The 17649-nt window shown below is 37.3% G+C and overlaps 1 protein-coding gene across 4 annotated transcripts in view; it reads left to right on the top strand.

The window, feature by feature from the left end:
* The window catches only part of PLEKHA1 (pleckstrin homology domain containing A1), a 31239-nt gene extending 13834 nt beyond the window's left edge, over positions 1 to 17405 (top strand). For 2 of the 4 annotated variants that reach the window (XM_084209991.1, XM_084209992.1), the window contains exons 3-12: positions 1266 to 1322; positions 2063 to 2108; positions 3517 to 3614; positions 6022 to 6153; positions 6992 to 7135; positions 8114 to 8182; positions 10295 to 10359; positions 11158 to 11221; positions 11568 to 11657; positions 14860 to 17405. In XM_084209991.1, the coding sequence (XP_084066117.1) occupies positions 1266 to 1322; positions 2063 to 2108; positions 3517 to 3614; positions 6022 to 6153; positions 6992 to 7135; positions 8114 to 8182; positions 10295 to 10359; positions 11158 to 11221; positions 11568 to 11657; positions 14860 to 15189 (1095 nt within the window). In that variant the 3' untranslated portion in view covers positions 15190 to 17405. Of the gene's footprint in view, positions 1 to 1265; positions 1323 to 2062; positions 2109 to 3516; positions 3615 to 6021; positions 6154 to 6991; positions 7136 to 8113; positions 8183 to 10294; positions 10360 to 11157; positions 11222 to 11567; positions 11658 to 12770; positions 12842 to 14859 lie in introns of all 4 variants that reach the window. The other 2 variants (XM_084209993.1, XM_084209994.1) reach the window with 2 other exon arrangements.
* The last annotated feature ends 244 nt before the right edge of the window (positions 17406 to 17649 follow it).

Below are 17649 nucleotides of genomic sequence, written 5' to 3' on the forward strand. Positions count from 1 at the left end.
ATAATTGTGTAAATGAAATAATTGTAAATCAGGTTAATAGAACCAGATGAGCCAAATCACATACCCTGGTGTTTAATTCACCCTTAACCTTATGTGTGGTTTTCCTTGCATTACACACTGCATTCCCTCAACAGAACCAGTTACTGAAAAGCAATTTTTAATGAAAAGCAATTTTTAATGAAACTTGCAGTCCAGCATGGATGGTGTATGAGTGAGGACAGCTTGTATCCCTTGGGATGAAGAGCAGCCTTTAGATAACAGCTACTTTTACAATGTGCCTGCATCCCTGTGTTTCCTAGCAAAGGGAAGAACAGATAATTGCTCAAGGTTTGGGCACAGAGACAGTGAGAGCATAGGATCCAGGTCAGCTGCCAGCTGCCTGCCAGAAGAATATCCATGTACACTTCTGCCAGGAGCAGCAGAGTTAAAAAGCATGAGTCTGCTGTTCAAAGGAACCAGCAAAAACAAAATGTAAATGAGGTGCAGCTCGATGGATGTGACTTGTGACTGAAGCATTTAGCAGTTCTTACTGAGGAGAAAAAGCATTTCTGCAAGTAACACAGACTTCAAACGTTTAAACTGAGTGAAAAGAAGCAATTCAGGGCGTGTGGACAAAATCTTGAAGTGCTGTAGAAATTGCAGTTGCTCAGAAGTTTAAGACTTAATGATATTTGCAGTGCACACCCAGGCCTAGGTTAGGCCTTTTATTTTACATGCACAAATGAAAGGGTTTCTTGCAAGAGAAGAATTGAAACTTCTTGATTTTCTCCCACTGCAGTAATTTTGAAGAACTGTAGAATTCTTGTAACTATGTAAAGGCCTTTCTAAATCCCTGAAGTGATTGGAAAATATGTGAGATGGCCTTTGAAGTATTCTGACATAATAGATGAATGTCATTTCTTGTCCCTTCCTCCTGCCCTGGTCAAAGTACATGAGACTCCAACATCTGTTAAGGAAAATGTATTCTTTCCGGATTTCCTGGATGCAGACCCACAAGAATCCTTTTTCCTCTAGTAAAATACATAAACCTCTGAAACAATTACTATTTGTATTGTTTCTAGCAGTCAGTCTGTTTTTAGTTAACAGATGTGTGTATAATAAACAAGTAGTTTAGGTCCTGTTTCAAGCATACATTGTGCATTGTCTATAAAAAATATGTAGGATTTTCTTTTTGTTTGGGGAATTACTTGCTTTTTATGCATAAACACTGATGGTGGCATGAGAATAAACTAGTTTCACTTTGTAACGTATGTGATTTGTTTCAGAATCTTCCCTCTGGATCTCCACCTGTTGGGGCCATTAAACTTACCTATATTTCAAAGGTAAGATAATTAATATGTGCAACACTCATTAAATTCTTGGTGGCAACTACCAAGGGCCTCAACTTCAGACAAATTTAAATGCCACTTACTCCTTTTGCTTCTGTGATACTCCTGAATTAAAGTGTTAAAACACTTCAATAGGTTCAGGCTAAAATAAGAACAGATAAATTACTGTGTTGTCTAAGTTTGTTTAGTGATTTCAAGCAGCAGCTCTTTGTGCTCATAAAATTGACGTTTCAGTTCTTTATGAGTATTTGAATTCCCATTAGTCTTGGAGAAAAGACAGGTCATTTATGAAGGGGAAGATGTCTTTGGGAATGATACTTTGCAAGCACTAATGACTTTTAATAGACAGGACAGAAAAATTTCTAAAAAATATTTAATCCTTTACACTGTGTATGCAGTTAGTTCTAAATATGTCTGAAAGGGAACTGTGAACTAAGAAAGTTTCCATGGTTAAATTTGTAGCAGATACTGCATTAACAAATAAATGGAGAAAAATACTTGACCTTTTCTTGTCTTTCTGCTCATTTTTCATCCTTCCTTTGCATTTTTTGTTGTCAATACTGCATCTTCCCACCTTCCTTGTTTCTTTCATTTTTGTTTTAAGTTCTCTTTGTCATTATGCCTGACCACCTTGCTGTGCTGCTAATCTTTTAATTTACCCCCTTGAAAGAGGATAAAACTTGTGATATCTGAGGTGTATTTTGTGACATTTATAATCCTAATTTCCCTTCTAGGTTAGCGATGCAACTAAGCTGAGGCCAAAGGCAGAGTTCTGTTTTGGTGAGTTTGGCATGTTCTGTGTGCATCAAGTGCCTTCTTCAGACATTTGGAACAAGGAGAATTTTCTGCAGCTCTGGTACCAGCTACAGCTGGGAGTGTTTAAAAACTAGCTTGTGTTCACTTTCTTCTTTAGTATGATGGAAATGTTGGCTTCCTCATAAGGTGTTTTTGTGTTTTTTCATACTGCAGCTTAATGAGGAGTAGGTGAGAGCTGTTTTTTCAGATGTCTGAAATTTTTGAGGCATTAATAAGTAATGACAGTTGTTTTCAGAAACGTGGTCTGCCTGTCAGCTGGGAGGACAAGAAATTTAACTATTGCAATCTTTTCCTGATGAAAGAGTTGATTGAAATGATCTAAAAATACTGTTAGCCAATGCTCTTAAGTCAAATTTCAGCTTCTGTTGCTGCACAAAAAAAAAATAAATTCTTGGGGTGCCTTCTAGGTTTAAATTTGTTTACAGTTTTGAGCTTAAAGCTCCTCCTGGTTTTAGGCAAGTACCTGGTGTGTCAGTTCAGTGCCATCTACAGATTACAGATTCCTCTGCATATCTGTGGAGGGCTTTGTCCTCAGTACTTGTAAAGTTTCTCCTGTCAGTGGGCCAGCTCTAAAACACCTTAATGATCCAAGATGCCGGCTTAAATATCTCTAATATATTAAAGAGTTTTCATACTTTGTAGAGGAAAAATACAAATTTACTCTCTTTATATTCAGATGGTTTTATCACCATAAAACCTATTTCAAGAATTAGCCATGATTTTTTTTTTTCTTTAGCTGTTACACTGAAATGTGTTTGTCCTTTTTTGATAAAGGACGCCAGGGGTTGTGAGGTAGAGATATAAACTCATTAAAATATGTTTCTCTGCCAAGTCACTAAAGTAAAATGATAATTGTGTTGTAGCTGTCTTAAAGTTGTTTGATCCTGTGCATCATATACTTAGTAATTAATACTAATTTTCCCAGTGATTAAAATTTGTTTTTAAAAAGTAAATCAGTGACCACAGTTATGTTTGTAATGTCACAAAGGATAACAGATTCTGGGCAGAGGATTAAAAGGAGAAATTGTAGAAGTCCCCAGGTATAAGACTTGTTGCATGGGGAAATTGAGAAAGAGGAAATGGAACTGTAGAATATTTTGATAAAATTCAAGCCTTCATTTCTATGTCAGAAAAATCAATTTTCAAAGTTTGTATCATGCCGTTTAAGTGGGGAGCTTAAATTACTATTTTTTTTTAGAATAAAGCTATCAAGTGGGTTTATGTGCCTTAAGATGACTTTCTAAAATTAAACACAGCAGAGCACTTAAGTACTTTAAATGGAATTTTCCTCTGAAATCAAATCTTTTCATAATGATATTAAGTTTGCTCTTAAATTTCAGTGCTGTTAACCTTTCATAATGATTTTTAACAGTTATGAATGCAGGGATGAGAAAATACTTTCTACAAGCCAATGATCAGCAGGACCTAGTTGAATGGGTAAATGTTCTGAACAAAGCTACCAAAATCACAGTAAGTGGTTGAGTTGATATTTAGCAGTGTTTTCAAATGGTGACTGTCTGTAGGTGCTTAAATGTAACCTTTGCCTCCAGTTTCTATCACCACAAACAAGTCTTGGCTTGACTTTGCAGTACTTGGAGAAACTGTAGAGAAATCCCCCTAAATTTAACTTTCTTTTTTAAAACTGGACAAAAGATTATATTTTAATTACAGCTTAGGATTTTTTTCTAATAATTTTAAAATTACTGTGCGTACATAATATTATTTGAAATATCCAGAAGACACTAGCAAGCAATGAAAAGATACTCATACTTTTACCTGCTATCAAAAGCTGGTTTTCCTAAAGTATCATTAAAATGTTTGATCAAGCTCCAAAGGTCCAAGCTCTCTCCTTATTTTGAGTAACATCCATGCAAAGAAACATTGATGGTTCTTCTGGTAAATGGTAAATTACTTTTCTGGGTTGTACCAGGACAAGTTTTTATCTCATGATAGAAACCCCCACGTGTTATCTCAGTCTTTTCAGGAGGCAGAAGTTATGGTTTTGTTTTCTCCAGTTTTGGGGAAGTGATGACAGTGAACACTTCTGAGAGCACACCCTGACAAAGAAGGGGTTCTGAGCATGGGGGCACACTTTTGTGGTTGTTGTCAGTGACTTTCTCATTTTTGGGTTATCTGTGGATGTTTACATGAGTTGTTTGTCCTGTTTTAATATAGCCAATTCTTTGGAGTTATAAAAATACTACTGCTAATAATAAATTTAAAAAAAACAGAAGCACAAATCCTTCTCACGTGTTTTTCATAAGGAGGATGCACCACAACCAGGCTTGAGCTGTTCCCAGTTGAAGAAATTAAGTGAATAAATAAATAAATGATTGCATCAATTTAGAGTGAATGCTGTTTATCATCTGTTTAGCTTGCATTTGAAATGGCTGCTGAAATCATTAGCATTTTGTCTTTGAAGGAACAAACCTTTGAACAGCTCGAGTACAGTATTAAGTACGGCCAATTATTGAATCAAATAATTAAGATCACTCAATTATTTTAATATGAACGCACATATTATTTTAATATGAACATTCCTTGCAGATTGTAATCCTCCAAGATTCATTGCATGTTTTAGTCCTCTTGAGTGCTGATAATGTCAGAATGGCTGTGAGCCTCTGCAGCCTAGCACACTGTGTACCCGTTTTTGAGTGCTGTTTGAAAATGCCTTTGTGTGAGGAGGTGGTTGTGGGCTTGGGCTGCAGCATTTTCAGTAGGAGTTTGTGACAGCTGAAGCACTTGCCCACAAAGCTGTAGCTACAGGCCCCTGCTCTTCAAAGGCTGAGGCTCATGAGTGAGTTATCCTTCAGTGCTGGACTTGGCTGGGGATGGAGTTCCTGGCAGAGGGTGGCCAGCAGGACACTGTCCTAGGCTTACATCTGCTCTCAGCACTGTCTGTACTTCTCTGCAGGCTGCATTTTGTAAAATGAGCGCTCCTGGGCACAGGAACTTGAATCACAGACTATAAAGCAGCTTTGGTTTCTTGTCTAGATCAGTTCAGTTCCAAGTTTTGAATGTGTCACAGTCTTGGATGGACAATTTGTGTGTCCTTCTTTCTGAAGGAGTTTGGATGTCTTCTGTAAATACCCAGTAGGTTGCTGGGTGGGGTATCTGGGTGTGAGACTTGATCTCTTCTTGTTGAAGTCACTTCAGATGTGCTGTATTAATATTAGAGGTGAAGGAGATTAGAAATGAAAAAGGTCTTGTATTCAGTGCAAGACCTGATTTCTTAAGGTTAAAGAAGTTTACTTAGAAAACTGAGTTAACTTTTTAGATCAAAACACTTATAAGGAAATTGAATTCCTGTGGAGTTTTGATGGCCTTAGTTGCACGTTTGAGAGAATTATCTAATAGTTACTGATAGTTGGGCAGGCAGGGTCACTTTGGCCAGAATTTAGCAATATATGTGTGATGAATGGGGGCAGTAACACAATTTTCATGCCAAGTACATGAGAGGACAAATGTCACACTGATCAGACACCCTGTGTGGCCAAAGTCCCAGTGTTTATGGCCTTGCTGTGCTGCCTCTGCAGGCACTGGGGCATCTCCACTTTCTTACTAAAACTGAAAGCAGCTGAAAAATAAAGAACCAGTTCTCAGTGCTTGGTGAAGATTAAGTGAAGCACTTTATGGCAAAGCTTGCAACTGATTTCATCCCCTGAAATGTCTTTATTGGCACCACTTTCCTTTTTCTTGAGCACTAAAGCATAGTCATTACAACAAATTTTTGTGTAAGCCATTTTTAGCCTTATACAGTTAGTGACCATTTGTTAAATCCTGCTGAAAATGCTTCAAAATTCTTGAGTAATGCTCAGGGCTTTTTTTTTTTTTTTTTTTTGTGAAGCTGATGTCAATTGTTCCATTCCAACTGCAGGTACCAAAGCAGTCTGATCCTCTCTGCCAAATGGATAATGCAAATCGTCAAGCTGAAAGCCCAGGTGGAAAGAAGCAAGTCTCTTACAGGACAGAAATTGTTGGTGGTGTTCCCATCATTACACCCACCCAGGTAATACCCTCCCCAAACAAGTGGGTTATTATTTTGCACACAAAACTGTACTTTTATATGCACTTTTTATTCATACTGAGTGGGGGTTCTGAGGATTTTATTATCTTTAAAGAAGATTTTCAATAATTGCTTGAGTACTGTTGTTTTTTTTTTTTTGCTCACACATACCTATTAGTATAATAATAATATTTTTGTCTGTGTGTAATTGTTGGTGTTAACAGTGATGAAGTTCTGCCCCTTTAACAGAAAAAAAAGGGAAAAAAAGTTGTAAGGAAAAGTGGGGAAAAAGTTTGAGAGTCTGGATAAGCTTATGAAAGTAGAATCTGTGCAGTGCTAAAGATAGAACTGAATCTGTTGCTGAAAGTTTCCTGAGATGAAAATAGTTACAGATTAGATGAATATAATGCAAATTTTATGTATGCTCCCAAAATGCTTTAAAAATTTGGTGAATTCTGATGTCTTGTAGTCCTAAAAATGACCTTTTGTTTGCTGTAGCCACCTCTAGTGTTTTGCCCATGTTACAAGTTTGCACTAAATACACGCATGAGTTTAAATCTGAACCATTTTTTTTACTGAGTGTTTGTCAATATAATTTGAAAGTACTCAGCACATTCTTGGTTTAGTTTCTAAGAGCAGCTTACAGGGACTCAGCCCTTGGGGAATCTCAGCTGTCTCTGGAAATCAGTTAAAATATTTTGTCCTTTCAAACTGGAAATGAGACTTGTGAGCATGGCATGATGAAGGTATTTCCTATTGTAACTACTATAGCTATACCTTGACCTTTAGAAAAATAAAAAAAACCTTGAGAGTATTCTGAACTTTCCTGTGTTTTTTCTAGAAAGAAGAAGTCAATGAGGGCAGTGAAGGGGCTGACAGGAATTATTTGAAGCGGTCACAAAGTCACCTTCCTTATTTTGCTGCTAAGCATCCCCCAGATAATGCCATTATCAAAGCTGGTTACTGTGTCAAACAAGGAGCAGTGGTAAGTATTCTTAAAAACAAAAGACAATTGACACTGATTTTATTACTAGTGACAGTAATGAAGATTAATTAAAGATAAAATTTATCCTCTACTAGCACTTAATTTTTATCTGTGTTACTTCTTGTCATGACTTTCTTTAGTGTTGTGTTGTTGAGGATATTTTAGAGGAAAAGTGTGTGCCCAGACTTCCGTGTGATGGTTGGTGCATGCAGCTGGGAATTCTCCTGTTCTACATTCTGTAGAGATCCTTATTTTGCTTACTAAAAACATTAAATTGGGACAGAAGTTCAGTGCCTGCTTTTTAAATCAGTCAAATGTTTAGAAAAAGCTGATTTTTCAGTTCAGAGGAAGAATTGTGCATCTTATCAGACTGATTAACACAAGTGGAGCTGTTCATGTGATGCCTTGTTAGAGGGAACAGATAGTTCAGATTAAGCAAGATAAATATCTTTGAGTTCTTAGACTCTTTTTATCTTGGATTATGAAGCTTCCTTTTGTGACATCCCTTTTTTAGTTAAAAATAAACTAGAAACCTGTGATGTATTGTCTTCCAATTTTTCCTATAGAATAGTTCTGCTGCTGAGTTTCTACAGTTTGAATAAATCTTAGGAAATAGTAGCTTTAAGAACTTTTAATTTTTAAAATTTTTTCCCAAAAAATTATTAATTGTGCAAAGTCATCTAATTATCTTGGGGACCCTAAAGCTGCAAAATTTGTTCTTCTAATAAACTGTAATGAAACTTTTTTCAAAATTAATAGTTATGAATAAATAGGAATTATAAAATATATATACTATAAATGTATATTAAAATATATATAGTATAAATATATTTTATATAGTATATATATAAATATATACACTATAAATAAAAAACTAGAATGGTAACTATAATTCAATATATTCATAATACATGACATGTAAGTATATTTTATTTTATATGTAAAATATATAAATATTTCTTTCTTTTCCTGTAACAGATGAAGAACTGGAAGAGAAGATACTTTCAATTAGATGAAAACACAATAGGATATTTCAAGTCTGAACTGGTAAGTTTCCAGTTATTTTGTGTTATTTTCTGTGTTATTTTCCAGTGACAGTTGCAGGGAATATGCTTGTGTTTAATAATGTGCTCTGCTGCTCCTGCAGCTCTTGAGTCTGTACTGTAATAACTTTTCATGACTGGGAAGAACAAAAAAATTAATGGGGCAACTGTTCAATCTGTTTGGGAGCCTGCCTGTAGGGCACTGAAGAACAGTAATAAAATCCACTCTACAATCACCCTGGTTCTTGTATTTGTACTTTGTCATTTTGCACTGTCATGTAATTAATTGTGTTGTTGAAATAGCTGATCTCTGTGGGAAAGACAAAACTGTAATTTTGCAATTCTTCATTGAAATTTAGAATTATGCTTTCAGATGATGGGATCTTCTCCCACACATTTGTTTCATCAAGGCAGCCAAGATGGACAAAAACCTCTTGATTTTCTGTTCAACAGAAACATTTGCAGAGTTTCTTTTAGCTTCATGACTTTTCTTCTTCCCCTGTCACTCTTAAGTTTTTGGCTGATTTTGACCAGATGCTACATGCCTTCAGGCTTCATTTAAAGATTAAATGGCTGGTTCTGAAGACACTTAAGTGTGGGATTCATTTTTTTGGGAAAACAGACTAAATGTAAGAAAATCTGTACCTAAGGAAAGAAACCTGAGTTGTAGAGTGTTACAAATTAAGGAGAATTGAGTTTACAGGCCAAACATAAGATGTAAAATGTCAGCAACCCAAATTTCAGGCTGTTTCTGAAAGTTAACTTTGATTTCTAGTGTGGGCATCTGCAACAGTAGCAGGGGTTTGATCTTGCATCATTATCTTTGTTAAGCTGTCAGCAGAACAATTCTGACTCACTGCCTATAAGAAACCCTCCATTTTTATTTAAAAAACAAATCTGAGCTCAGATTGTTCACAAACAAGTTCTAACCCAGTGAAGAATTGTTCTGTGGGAGACTGGAATAGAAGGATGTTAGAAATACTCTCAGTGTTTCATCCTGTTCCTTGAGCCTGTGCCAGTCCACAGGAGCACAGTAGAATACAGGCAATATGAGAGTCAGAAAATTATCATTTCTGAGCTGGACTTTTCCCTCCAAGAGGTGTCTGTACTCTAGAGTTAATCTTCACAGTTGATGTATTACTTTGAAAATGCAGTTTAATGGATGATTGAATCTAAAAACAGCAGAGATACAAGGAACACAATAACTGAAAACATTGGGTTTTAAACTTTCTACATTTGATCTGCTATAGAGCAGAATGATCTAATGGAAACTCCTCTTGGAGCATGGTTACATTTGGGTGACATTTGCTGCTTGCTCAGCATAAATCTCCTAAGTATCTGTTACAGAAATGATAGGGGAAGTTATTCCAGGGCTGAAAACCTTTGTTTTATCTGGAAGTTGTAGCCAACTGAAGCAATCCATTGTAACTTGGCTTAAGGAAATCACAGTAGGAGGTGAAATAAGTTGTTGTTTGTTTGTAGTTTACTGCACCAGCCACTGGAAAGTAATAGTATGTGTGACATTGTTGTCATGGGCAAAGTGAAAGTGTTTCTGTTTGAATGTTCTCACTTTTTTCCTATTGTGTGAAACTTTTAACACTTATTTTTGCTATGGTAACAGAGTTTCTGAATGCTTTGAGAGTACTTGCTCTTTTACAGGTGTTAAAGAGTGGTTTATTTGTAGTACTTTTAATTGTATTGAGTATAGGATACTGTTAATCTTACTTGAAGCCACGTCATGCAGTCCAATTAACATAGCATCTTCTATGGTAGCATTTCATAGCAAATGAATGTAATCAAAATTTTAATGAAATCAGCTGCCTAAGGCCAGGGTCAGTTCTCTGATCTGGTATGGGGAAGAGGACAACAGGTTCTCTTCAGTATAGTATGGCATTAATGTTTTGGGAGGTTTTGCTTCTTGATTTATCCTCCTCTTCATTGCAAGTGCCATGGTTGGTTTAATACTTTAAAAAGCAAATGAAATTTTGGTTGACACCACTTTCTTCATAGTGACTGCCTCGAAAATCTCATTCCTGTAACACTGCTGCTGTCCTGGCCTCTGGCTTTCTGTTCTAGTCGTTAGGTACACTGTTCTAAAACATGTTTCTTTTTACAGGAAAAGGAACCTCTCAGGGTTATACCACTTAAGGAGGTCCATAAAGTTCAGGAATGCAAACAGAGGTGAGGAGGGAAGCGCTGATGTCATTACATGGGATGGAATTCCCTGCTTGGTCATGGCCAGGCTGCTCCTTGGAGAACTGTTCAATAACTTCACTCAATGTGTGCATGTGGGGTGTTCTTTCTTTATGGGACAGCACATTGTTTTGTGCATTTAATGGGTTATGAGGGTTCTGTGTTAATGTGTGTTTCAAACTTGCAAATTTGCACAAGGGCAGAGCAAGGGAATATTGTGGAAGCAAGAGTTAGAGATGTGTGGGTGCTGTCTGGTCTGAGGCAGCAATTTCAGGAGTCTCTATTCTCCTTACATAATCCCTAAAAATTTAGAGGACATTAACTCATGTTGGATGGATGAATCTGGCTGAAAGCACTCTTCACCCTGCTGTTTCTCTCCTACCAAATGGCAATATAATAAAGAATAATTGCTTTTGTAGCTCTTGAGAGATACTGATTTTTCTGTTTCTTCTTAAGCAGACTTCTTACAGAAATTGGACAAGAATGATAAATATTTCTTAACATATGATTTAGAATGTTCCAATTAAAAATGCATGATAAATATATTTAGACTGAAGGTTACATGATTTTAAATGTTCCAATTAAAAATACATGTAATAGCACATGTGCCAGTGGTAAACTAAAGAGTCTTGGGGCTAAAATTAGTAAAAAACCAATAGTAGAGTGATAAAGAAATGCAAAAGTCAGACAGCAAATGCTCTGATTCTCTGCCAGTTCTACAGTCTTGTTAAAATACAGTGGGAAAGTTGTACTTGCTTTTGAAGTATTTTTGTATTTCATTTGCAGTGATATAATGATGAGAGACAATCTCTTTGAAATTGTAACAACTTCTCGAACCTTTTATGTGCAGGTAATTTCTTTTCTTAAAATTTGAACAAACCCAAGAGACTGCCAGAGTTAAATACACTTTAAAAGTGAAGTAGCAGCACTTCTTCACTTTGACCATGCCATGATTTTCAGGGGGAAGATGTTCTTCAGGATATTTTATTTACTGCTTTATGTAGCTGTATACATTTTACAGTGACTTCAGAGTAAGAAATGTCTGGGTTAAGAACTGAAGTCCACCTGTAAGAAGCAAGGTCCCCCTGTGTTTCAGTAGCACGCTGAGCAGCAGGGTTAGGTTGTGCTGCAGGTGGTGGGGCAGTGGGCAGGCTGAGGGCTGCTGTTGACCGTGGTGTTGTTGTTGTTGGCTGCAGGCAGACAGCCCCGAGGACATGCACAGCTGGATCAAGGCCATTTCTGGGGCCATCGTAGCGCAGCGGGGACCGGGCAGATCCGCGGCTTCCGTACGTCACCCTGCACCTCAGAGGGGATGCCATGAGCTCCTGTTCACTTGTGCCACTCAGTCCTGCTTCTTCCTTCTGCCTTCCCTCTCTCCTGTCCTGTAGTAACGTGGCCTCTTTGCATGAACTTTCAAACATCAAATACTTTGTGTTTTTAATGGAGCACTTTTTTAGTCCTACCTGTGACTTTCTGTGCACTGTTTGTCTCGAACACGTAGATAATGTAGTGCTAACCTGGAGAAGTCCAGTATGATCTGTCACTATGACCACTTTGGGAGTTAAATTAAAACTTTCTAATTCCTGTGAGGTGTTTCTTCTAATTGCTGTGTTTTGCAAATGACAATATCTGAATTTCTTTGCAACAACTCTCACTGCTAAATTGTTATTCTCTATTGCTGATAGTTTATTGTATATGCAGATACAAATGAAAATTTAAACTAAGATCTGTGCTCACATGAATTAGTTCTTGCTGTTGGAAATGCAGTGAGAACAGCATCTTGCAGTACTGAACTGGGGCACTGTGACAAGTGTTAATATTTCTGAAGCCACGTGGATGCCAGCATTTCATACCTACTAGCATTTCAACTGTATTAGTTGTTTAGCACAAAGGTCATTAGCTTGTGGAAAGTAGTGGGAGTTACTCTGGTGTCACAGTGTCTCCAAGTATGCCCAGATATAGCACCAGGAGTACTTCACAGTTCAGGTATTGCATGCTGTGTTTTTCATTTTCTGTCTCTGGGATGTTTTGTAATAAACTGGATACATCATTACCCCCATAATCTGAAATCTAATAGTTCAAACCTGTCTTTTGACTACAAATTTGCATTGATACGATGTTTCTGGTAACTCAGCCTAAGCTCTCAACCAATTTTTGTAGCTGCTTCATGCTTTTAAATCAAACTTCCTGATTATAAATTTTCTCTTTGTGGGGGCAATGAAAACACACAGGTAACTTTTCCTTCTGTATGCTTTTTTTCCTGTGTTTGTTTTTTTTTTTTTTTGTGTGGGGCTAACTGAGCAATGTAGCTACGACTGTCTGCATCACTTCTTGTTCCCTCTGTTGTCCTCTCTCCCAAGTCCAGGTGACTCTAATCTTAGCTTTGCACTGTGTTCCAGATGCGGCAGGCCAGAAGGCTGTCGAATCCTTGTATACAGAGGTATACATCAAGAACTGGTGAATGCAGCACGTATGTGGGCTCTCATGGAAACTCGCCTTCTTAACAGAGGGCTAGGGCTAGACACTAATTTGCACTATAAAACAAACTAAAAAATAATGCTACCCGTTGTCATTACCATTACTGAAAACTAACTCATCAATAATATCGTTCACTCACAGGTTTGCACTGTTTTTTCTTGCTTTTAAAATGATTGGAAATGAAAAACACCAAAACCGCTGCTTATACATCAAAGCACAGTAAATATTTAACCATAAGTGGTGTCACTTTAGTAGGAAAGCACTAAAGCTAATTTGCATGAGAGTTCATATTTCCATTTTACTTTACATTTGTTTTGAAACTGCGCCAAAGTGAGATTAAATGGAAGCTGCCCACAAACTAATACAGATGAGTGCACACAGAACATGCACGTTGTAACTCTAGGATCTGGAAAGGTCTAAAGTAGCCTGATCTGCATGGCTTATGAGATCTCTGCATGAAATGATTAGTTCAAACACAGAAGCATTATATAATGATGTATAATCAATACCCTGTTCAAAGCAGGGCACCTTAGGAGTAGTGCAGCAGCCAGTGTGGATAGTAAAATCTGGATATCCTTCAGGGCAGCTTAGTAAAAATTCAGAGTTCTCATCCTAATATCCCTTTTGTCCTATTTGTTGAAGTAAAAGTATTAATAATAAGAACAGTAGGTAAATCACTGAATCATAAGTTCTCCTAAAGCAAAATTTTTTTCATAAGTGGAGTATCAAGTCAGGTATGAAATAAGGCAATGTAAATGATGTGAAATACTTTAGTGAAATTGAACACCAAATTCAAGTCCAAAAAAAGTTGCACAGGTTCATCCAATAACATTAAGCTCATTTGTCAAAAGAAATATGGTAGTACTTGGCAAAATTCATTTTCATCAAATTTATTAATTCGTATGTCACGAGAATGTCATAACATTCTAAAAGAAACTTGAAAAACTACGGTGGAAAAAAAGAATTTAATTTAGGATTTATATTTGCATCTTGGACACACATCTGTGATGGGTTTGGGGTTTTTTTTTTTGCTAACAAATGTGCTTGAGAAATGCTTTGATTTGTGTGTGCACATGGGCTGGCAGATTCCTTTAGTTCCTGGACTAACCCTGGTGATGGCAGAACTGGCAGCAGCTGCAGCTCCTAATGCACACACAGTTCACTGCAACATTACACAGCATTTGGATCAGAGCATTTCAAACCCAGCACTGCTCAGGGATTTGAGACATCCTGACAGAACTGATGGATGCAGTGCAGAGCCCACGGAACTTCTTGTTCCTGTTCAGGAGGTCAGGCTATCCCAGGACATCCAAATGGCATTCCATGCCTGTTCTTCAGACAACTAAATCATTCCTGGGTAGTCTGGGGACTTGTTTTTGTCAGTAAGTAAATGGTGGAAGATATTTTAATAGTTATGTAAAGGTCAGCAGAATAATGATAATAAACACAAAACAATAACTTACATGGAAGGAGTAGCTTAAGTGTCAGTTTCTTTTCTAGGTCATTAACTTTGGAAATTTTTATATAGTCTTGATAGCTTAAAATTTTTGTTTGGTCCTCGTGAGAAATTGGGAAGACTTGGTGCTCCAAGAACAGGGAACAATAAAATGTGCATTACTTCAGGATCCAGGATATGAGTGCTTGAATAGGTCCGAATACATTTTTCTTTTGGAAAGATGTGACTTTCATGGCCTTTAAAGTGTGCATCTTCCAGAGGTTATTTAACATCTCAGTAAAATGAGGAGCCTAAATTGCTGGACTAAAGTCTACAGAGCTGCTGTGCTTGATTTAAGAATTGAACTGCATTGCTGTGAGCTCACACTCAGTAAAGCAGTGCCTCACAAAGCACCTGCCTCCTGCTGCCGTGGCTGATGCTTCGCTTTGTGTATTTTCTGTCTCGATATTTTTATTTTAATTTTTTTTTTTTTTTTTGTGAGTGTGAAACCTGAAACTGCATCTTTCCAACGTGACGTCAGCCACTTCATCTGACACGTTGCCTTCTTTTTCCAGGAGCATCCCGAGCCTTCTGCCGAGCCCGGCCATGCTGTCCGTGCTGCCGGCGCAGCCGCAGCCAGCTCACATTCCACAGCCCCTCACGGCAGCCCTCTGGCCCCAGCCCCTCACCCCAAACCCCCTGCCTTGGAGAAGCGAGGATTTCACGAGTCTTTTACCAAGGCCAAGCCAAGGAGCTACAAGATCCAGGCTGTCGCTCCAAGAGAATCAACTTCCAAAGTGACTGACCGGGGCCCCTGGGAACCCCGGAGCAAAAATGGCACTCAGGAACAGGATCCTGGCCTTGTGGATCTGGATGATGCAAGCCTTCCAGTTAGTGATGTGTAGGGGTGGAAGGGTTTGGAGAATGATCCATTTGTTCGGTCCTTTAATTTCCTTGCTCGGACTTTGAACCAAAGAAAATTCCAGGAAATGAGAACAAAAAAACAAAAAAAATACAAACCGGAGCACTGCTGTTATATATATGTGTGTGTGTGTTCCTGTGCACACATGGGTATATATAATGTGTTTGTGTGTTGCCTTTCAGCTGAGGGTCAGAGATGGACCTTAGGCATTTTCTCAAAGCCTGATAGTAAATCACTTACTAGGGAGGGGCCAAACTGCACAGTTTAGGAAAAAAAACCAACCCAAAATTTATTAAACAAAAAGAAAAGTACTTCTGCAAGTAAGCAAGGTACCAGCAACTTCTAATTCCTAATCTGGCAGGTTTACTAAATTTGCAACTAATGCTCTGTTTTGGAGAACTTGTTGACAACAAATGTGATTATTTAATTTCATCTTAAACTACAGTAAGATTTTAGGCATATATGAGAATTTTTTCTCTCCGTGACTTCCAGATACCAGGAAATGCACAAAATGTTTTTTCTGTTCTTTAAGATCAACAGTGTCAACTGATTTGTTATCAGAACAAGAATTCTGAACTCCCTTGGAATTCTAATTATGGTGCTGTAAAATTTCCACTAAAATAATATTTTGAATAGTCAGCCTATTTTTGATGCACTCCTAAAGGTGGATTATAACTTTTTGCACATTTGGATTTCCACAGACTGCATGTATTGGTGTTTTGGAGGGGGGGAGAAGAGAATTTGGACTTTGGAATTTGGACACTTTAGATCTTTTTAACTAAGTAGGGTTTATGTTGTGTTACATTAGGCTTTGCAGCAATTATGTTTTCTTAAATGTTTAAATGTATTGTTTGGTTACTGTTTTGAGAATGATTTCCTTCCCAGTGCTTTGTGAGCAGTTCTTGTTTCTGTATTGATCAGTGGAAGAGCTCCTTTAGTTGTGTTGTTATTGGTACTGAACTGTTCCTAGTCCTGCAATCGTGGCCTATAACTTTTGGTGCACTAAGAATCTGAAGTGCCTGTGTTTTCTCTCACATTGTTAAAACACTTTTGGGTTAGTGATGTACACAGACCGTTCTTACTGGGTTTGAGCATTGGCTTGGAGTTGCTCTGGATAGCATAGCTTGAAACAGCTCTTTAAAAACAAGGTTTATGCCAGGGGTACCAGTGTTCTGGTGTTGCACCCACTGCTGTGCAATATGTGTTCTTAAAAAGTGAGTATTTGTTGTTTGTGTACATTGTGTTATGGGGCATCAGTGATGCCAGCGAGGAGAACCTTTACATTTCAAGCATTGGATTAGGTGGTGTGTACTTTTCATCATTTTTGGAAAAAAAAAAACATTTGCTTTAATCCCAGCCCCACAAATATCTCATGCTGCTGCTTACTGTGATCCCAGCTGTCCAGCTTTGTGAGACTTTCTTTGTCTGCTGGAACCTAAGATACATATCAGGCAAGTCCATCTTCTCTCCAACTTCCAAACTGACTTCCTGCTTGAGAGATATGGATGGCTTTACCACAGCAATTTGTTGATCCCAGGACAGAATAATTGGTGTTATATAAGACTATAATGAAATTCAAAACCTTAAATTATATCAGCACCTTCTTTTGGTTTTGGTTTTTATTTTTTTTTTTATCCATAAGCTAACTAACCACTGTCTTAAGGCAGTGGTGTCTGTAAATTACTGGTTTTGTTTGACTTTAGATATATGTGAAAACTAGCACAGAATTGGAAATTACTGTAAATGTCTGTACTAGTATTGTAGGTTTTAATTTCTATAAAAATAAACCATTAGCTCTTGAAAAGCTTATTTTTTCACAAGTACATTCTGTGTGGAAGACACTTTGCATTGTAATATTTTTACTGTAGTCTAACATCTGAAATCACTTGCTCTGGTACAGCTTTCACACTGCATGGTCATTTTATTGTATTTTGGTATTGGCAATTTTACACATTGGGTGGAGGTAAAGCAGCTCCATTATGGGACTTACAAAAAGAGGGAAAAAAGAGAAAAAATGAAAAAAGAAATGAACTACTGTTGTAGTTCAGTAGCATAGGGAAATATTTGTGGTTGGTCACTGTCAGGGTCTCCTATTTATCAGTACTTTTATAAATCTATGAAAATTGTTAAATTATTTTAGAAACAGTGCTGTAAATATGTCACATTTAAATTGTCAATAAATCAGTTTGGGTAACTTAACATCTGGTTGAGCTTCTTTGCACCATGACAAGTATTTGATCAGAGCAATATATTCTTTTTCAGCATGTAAGAGATCAGATTCTCCTTTATCCAGCCATAGCATCTTTAATTCTTCAAATCTAATCAGGTTGTGTAGCCTAAGGACGAAATTGAACAGACTGAGCTGATTTTCTTGTGCTAATCTCAGTTTCTTCTGTGAAAGTTTTACATGTTATACAAGGGATATTGATTTAAAAAAACATTG

This window comes from Fringilla coelebs (assembly GCF_963513975.1).
Source record: "Fringilla coelebs genome assembly, chromosome: 8".
NCBI classification, from domain to species: Eukaryota; Metazoa; Chordata; class Aves; order Passeriformes; family Fringillidae; genus Fringilla; species Fringilla coelebs.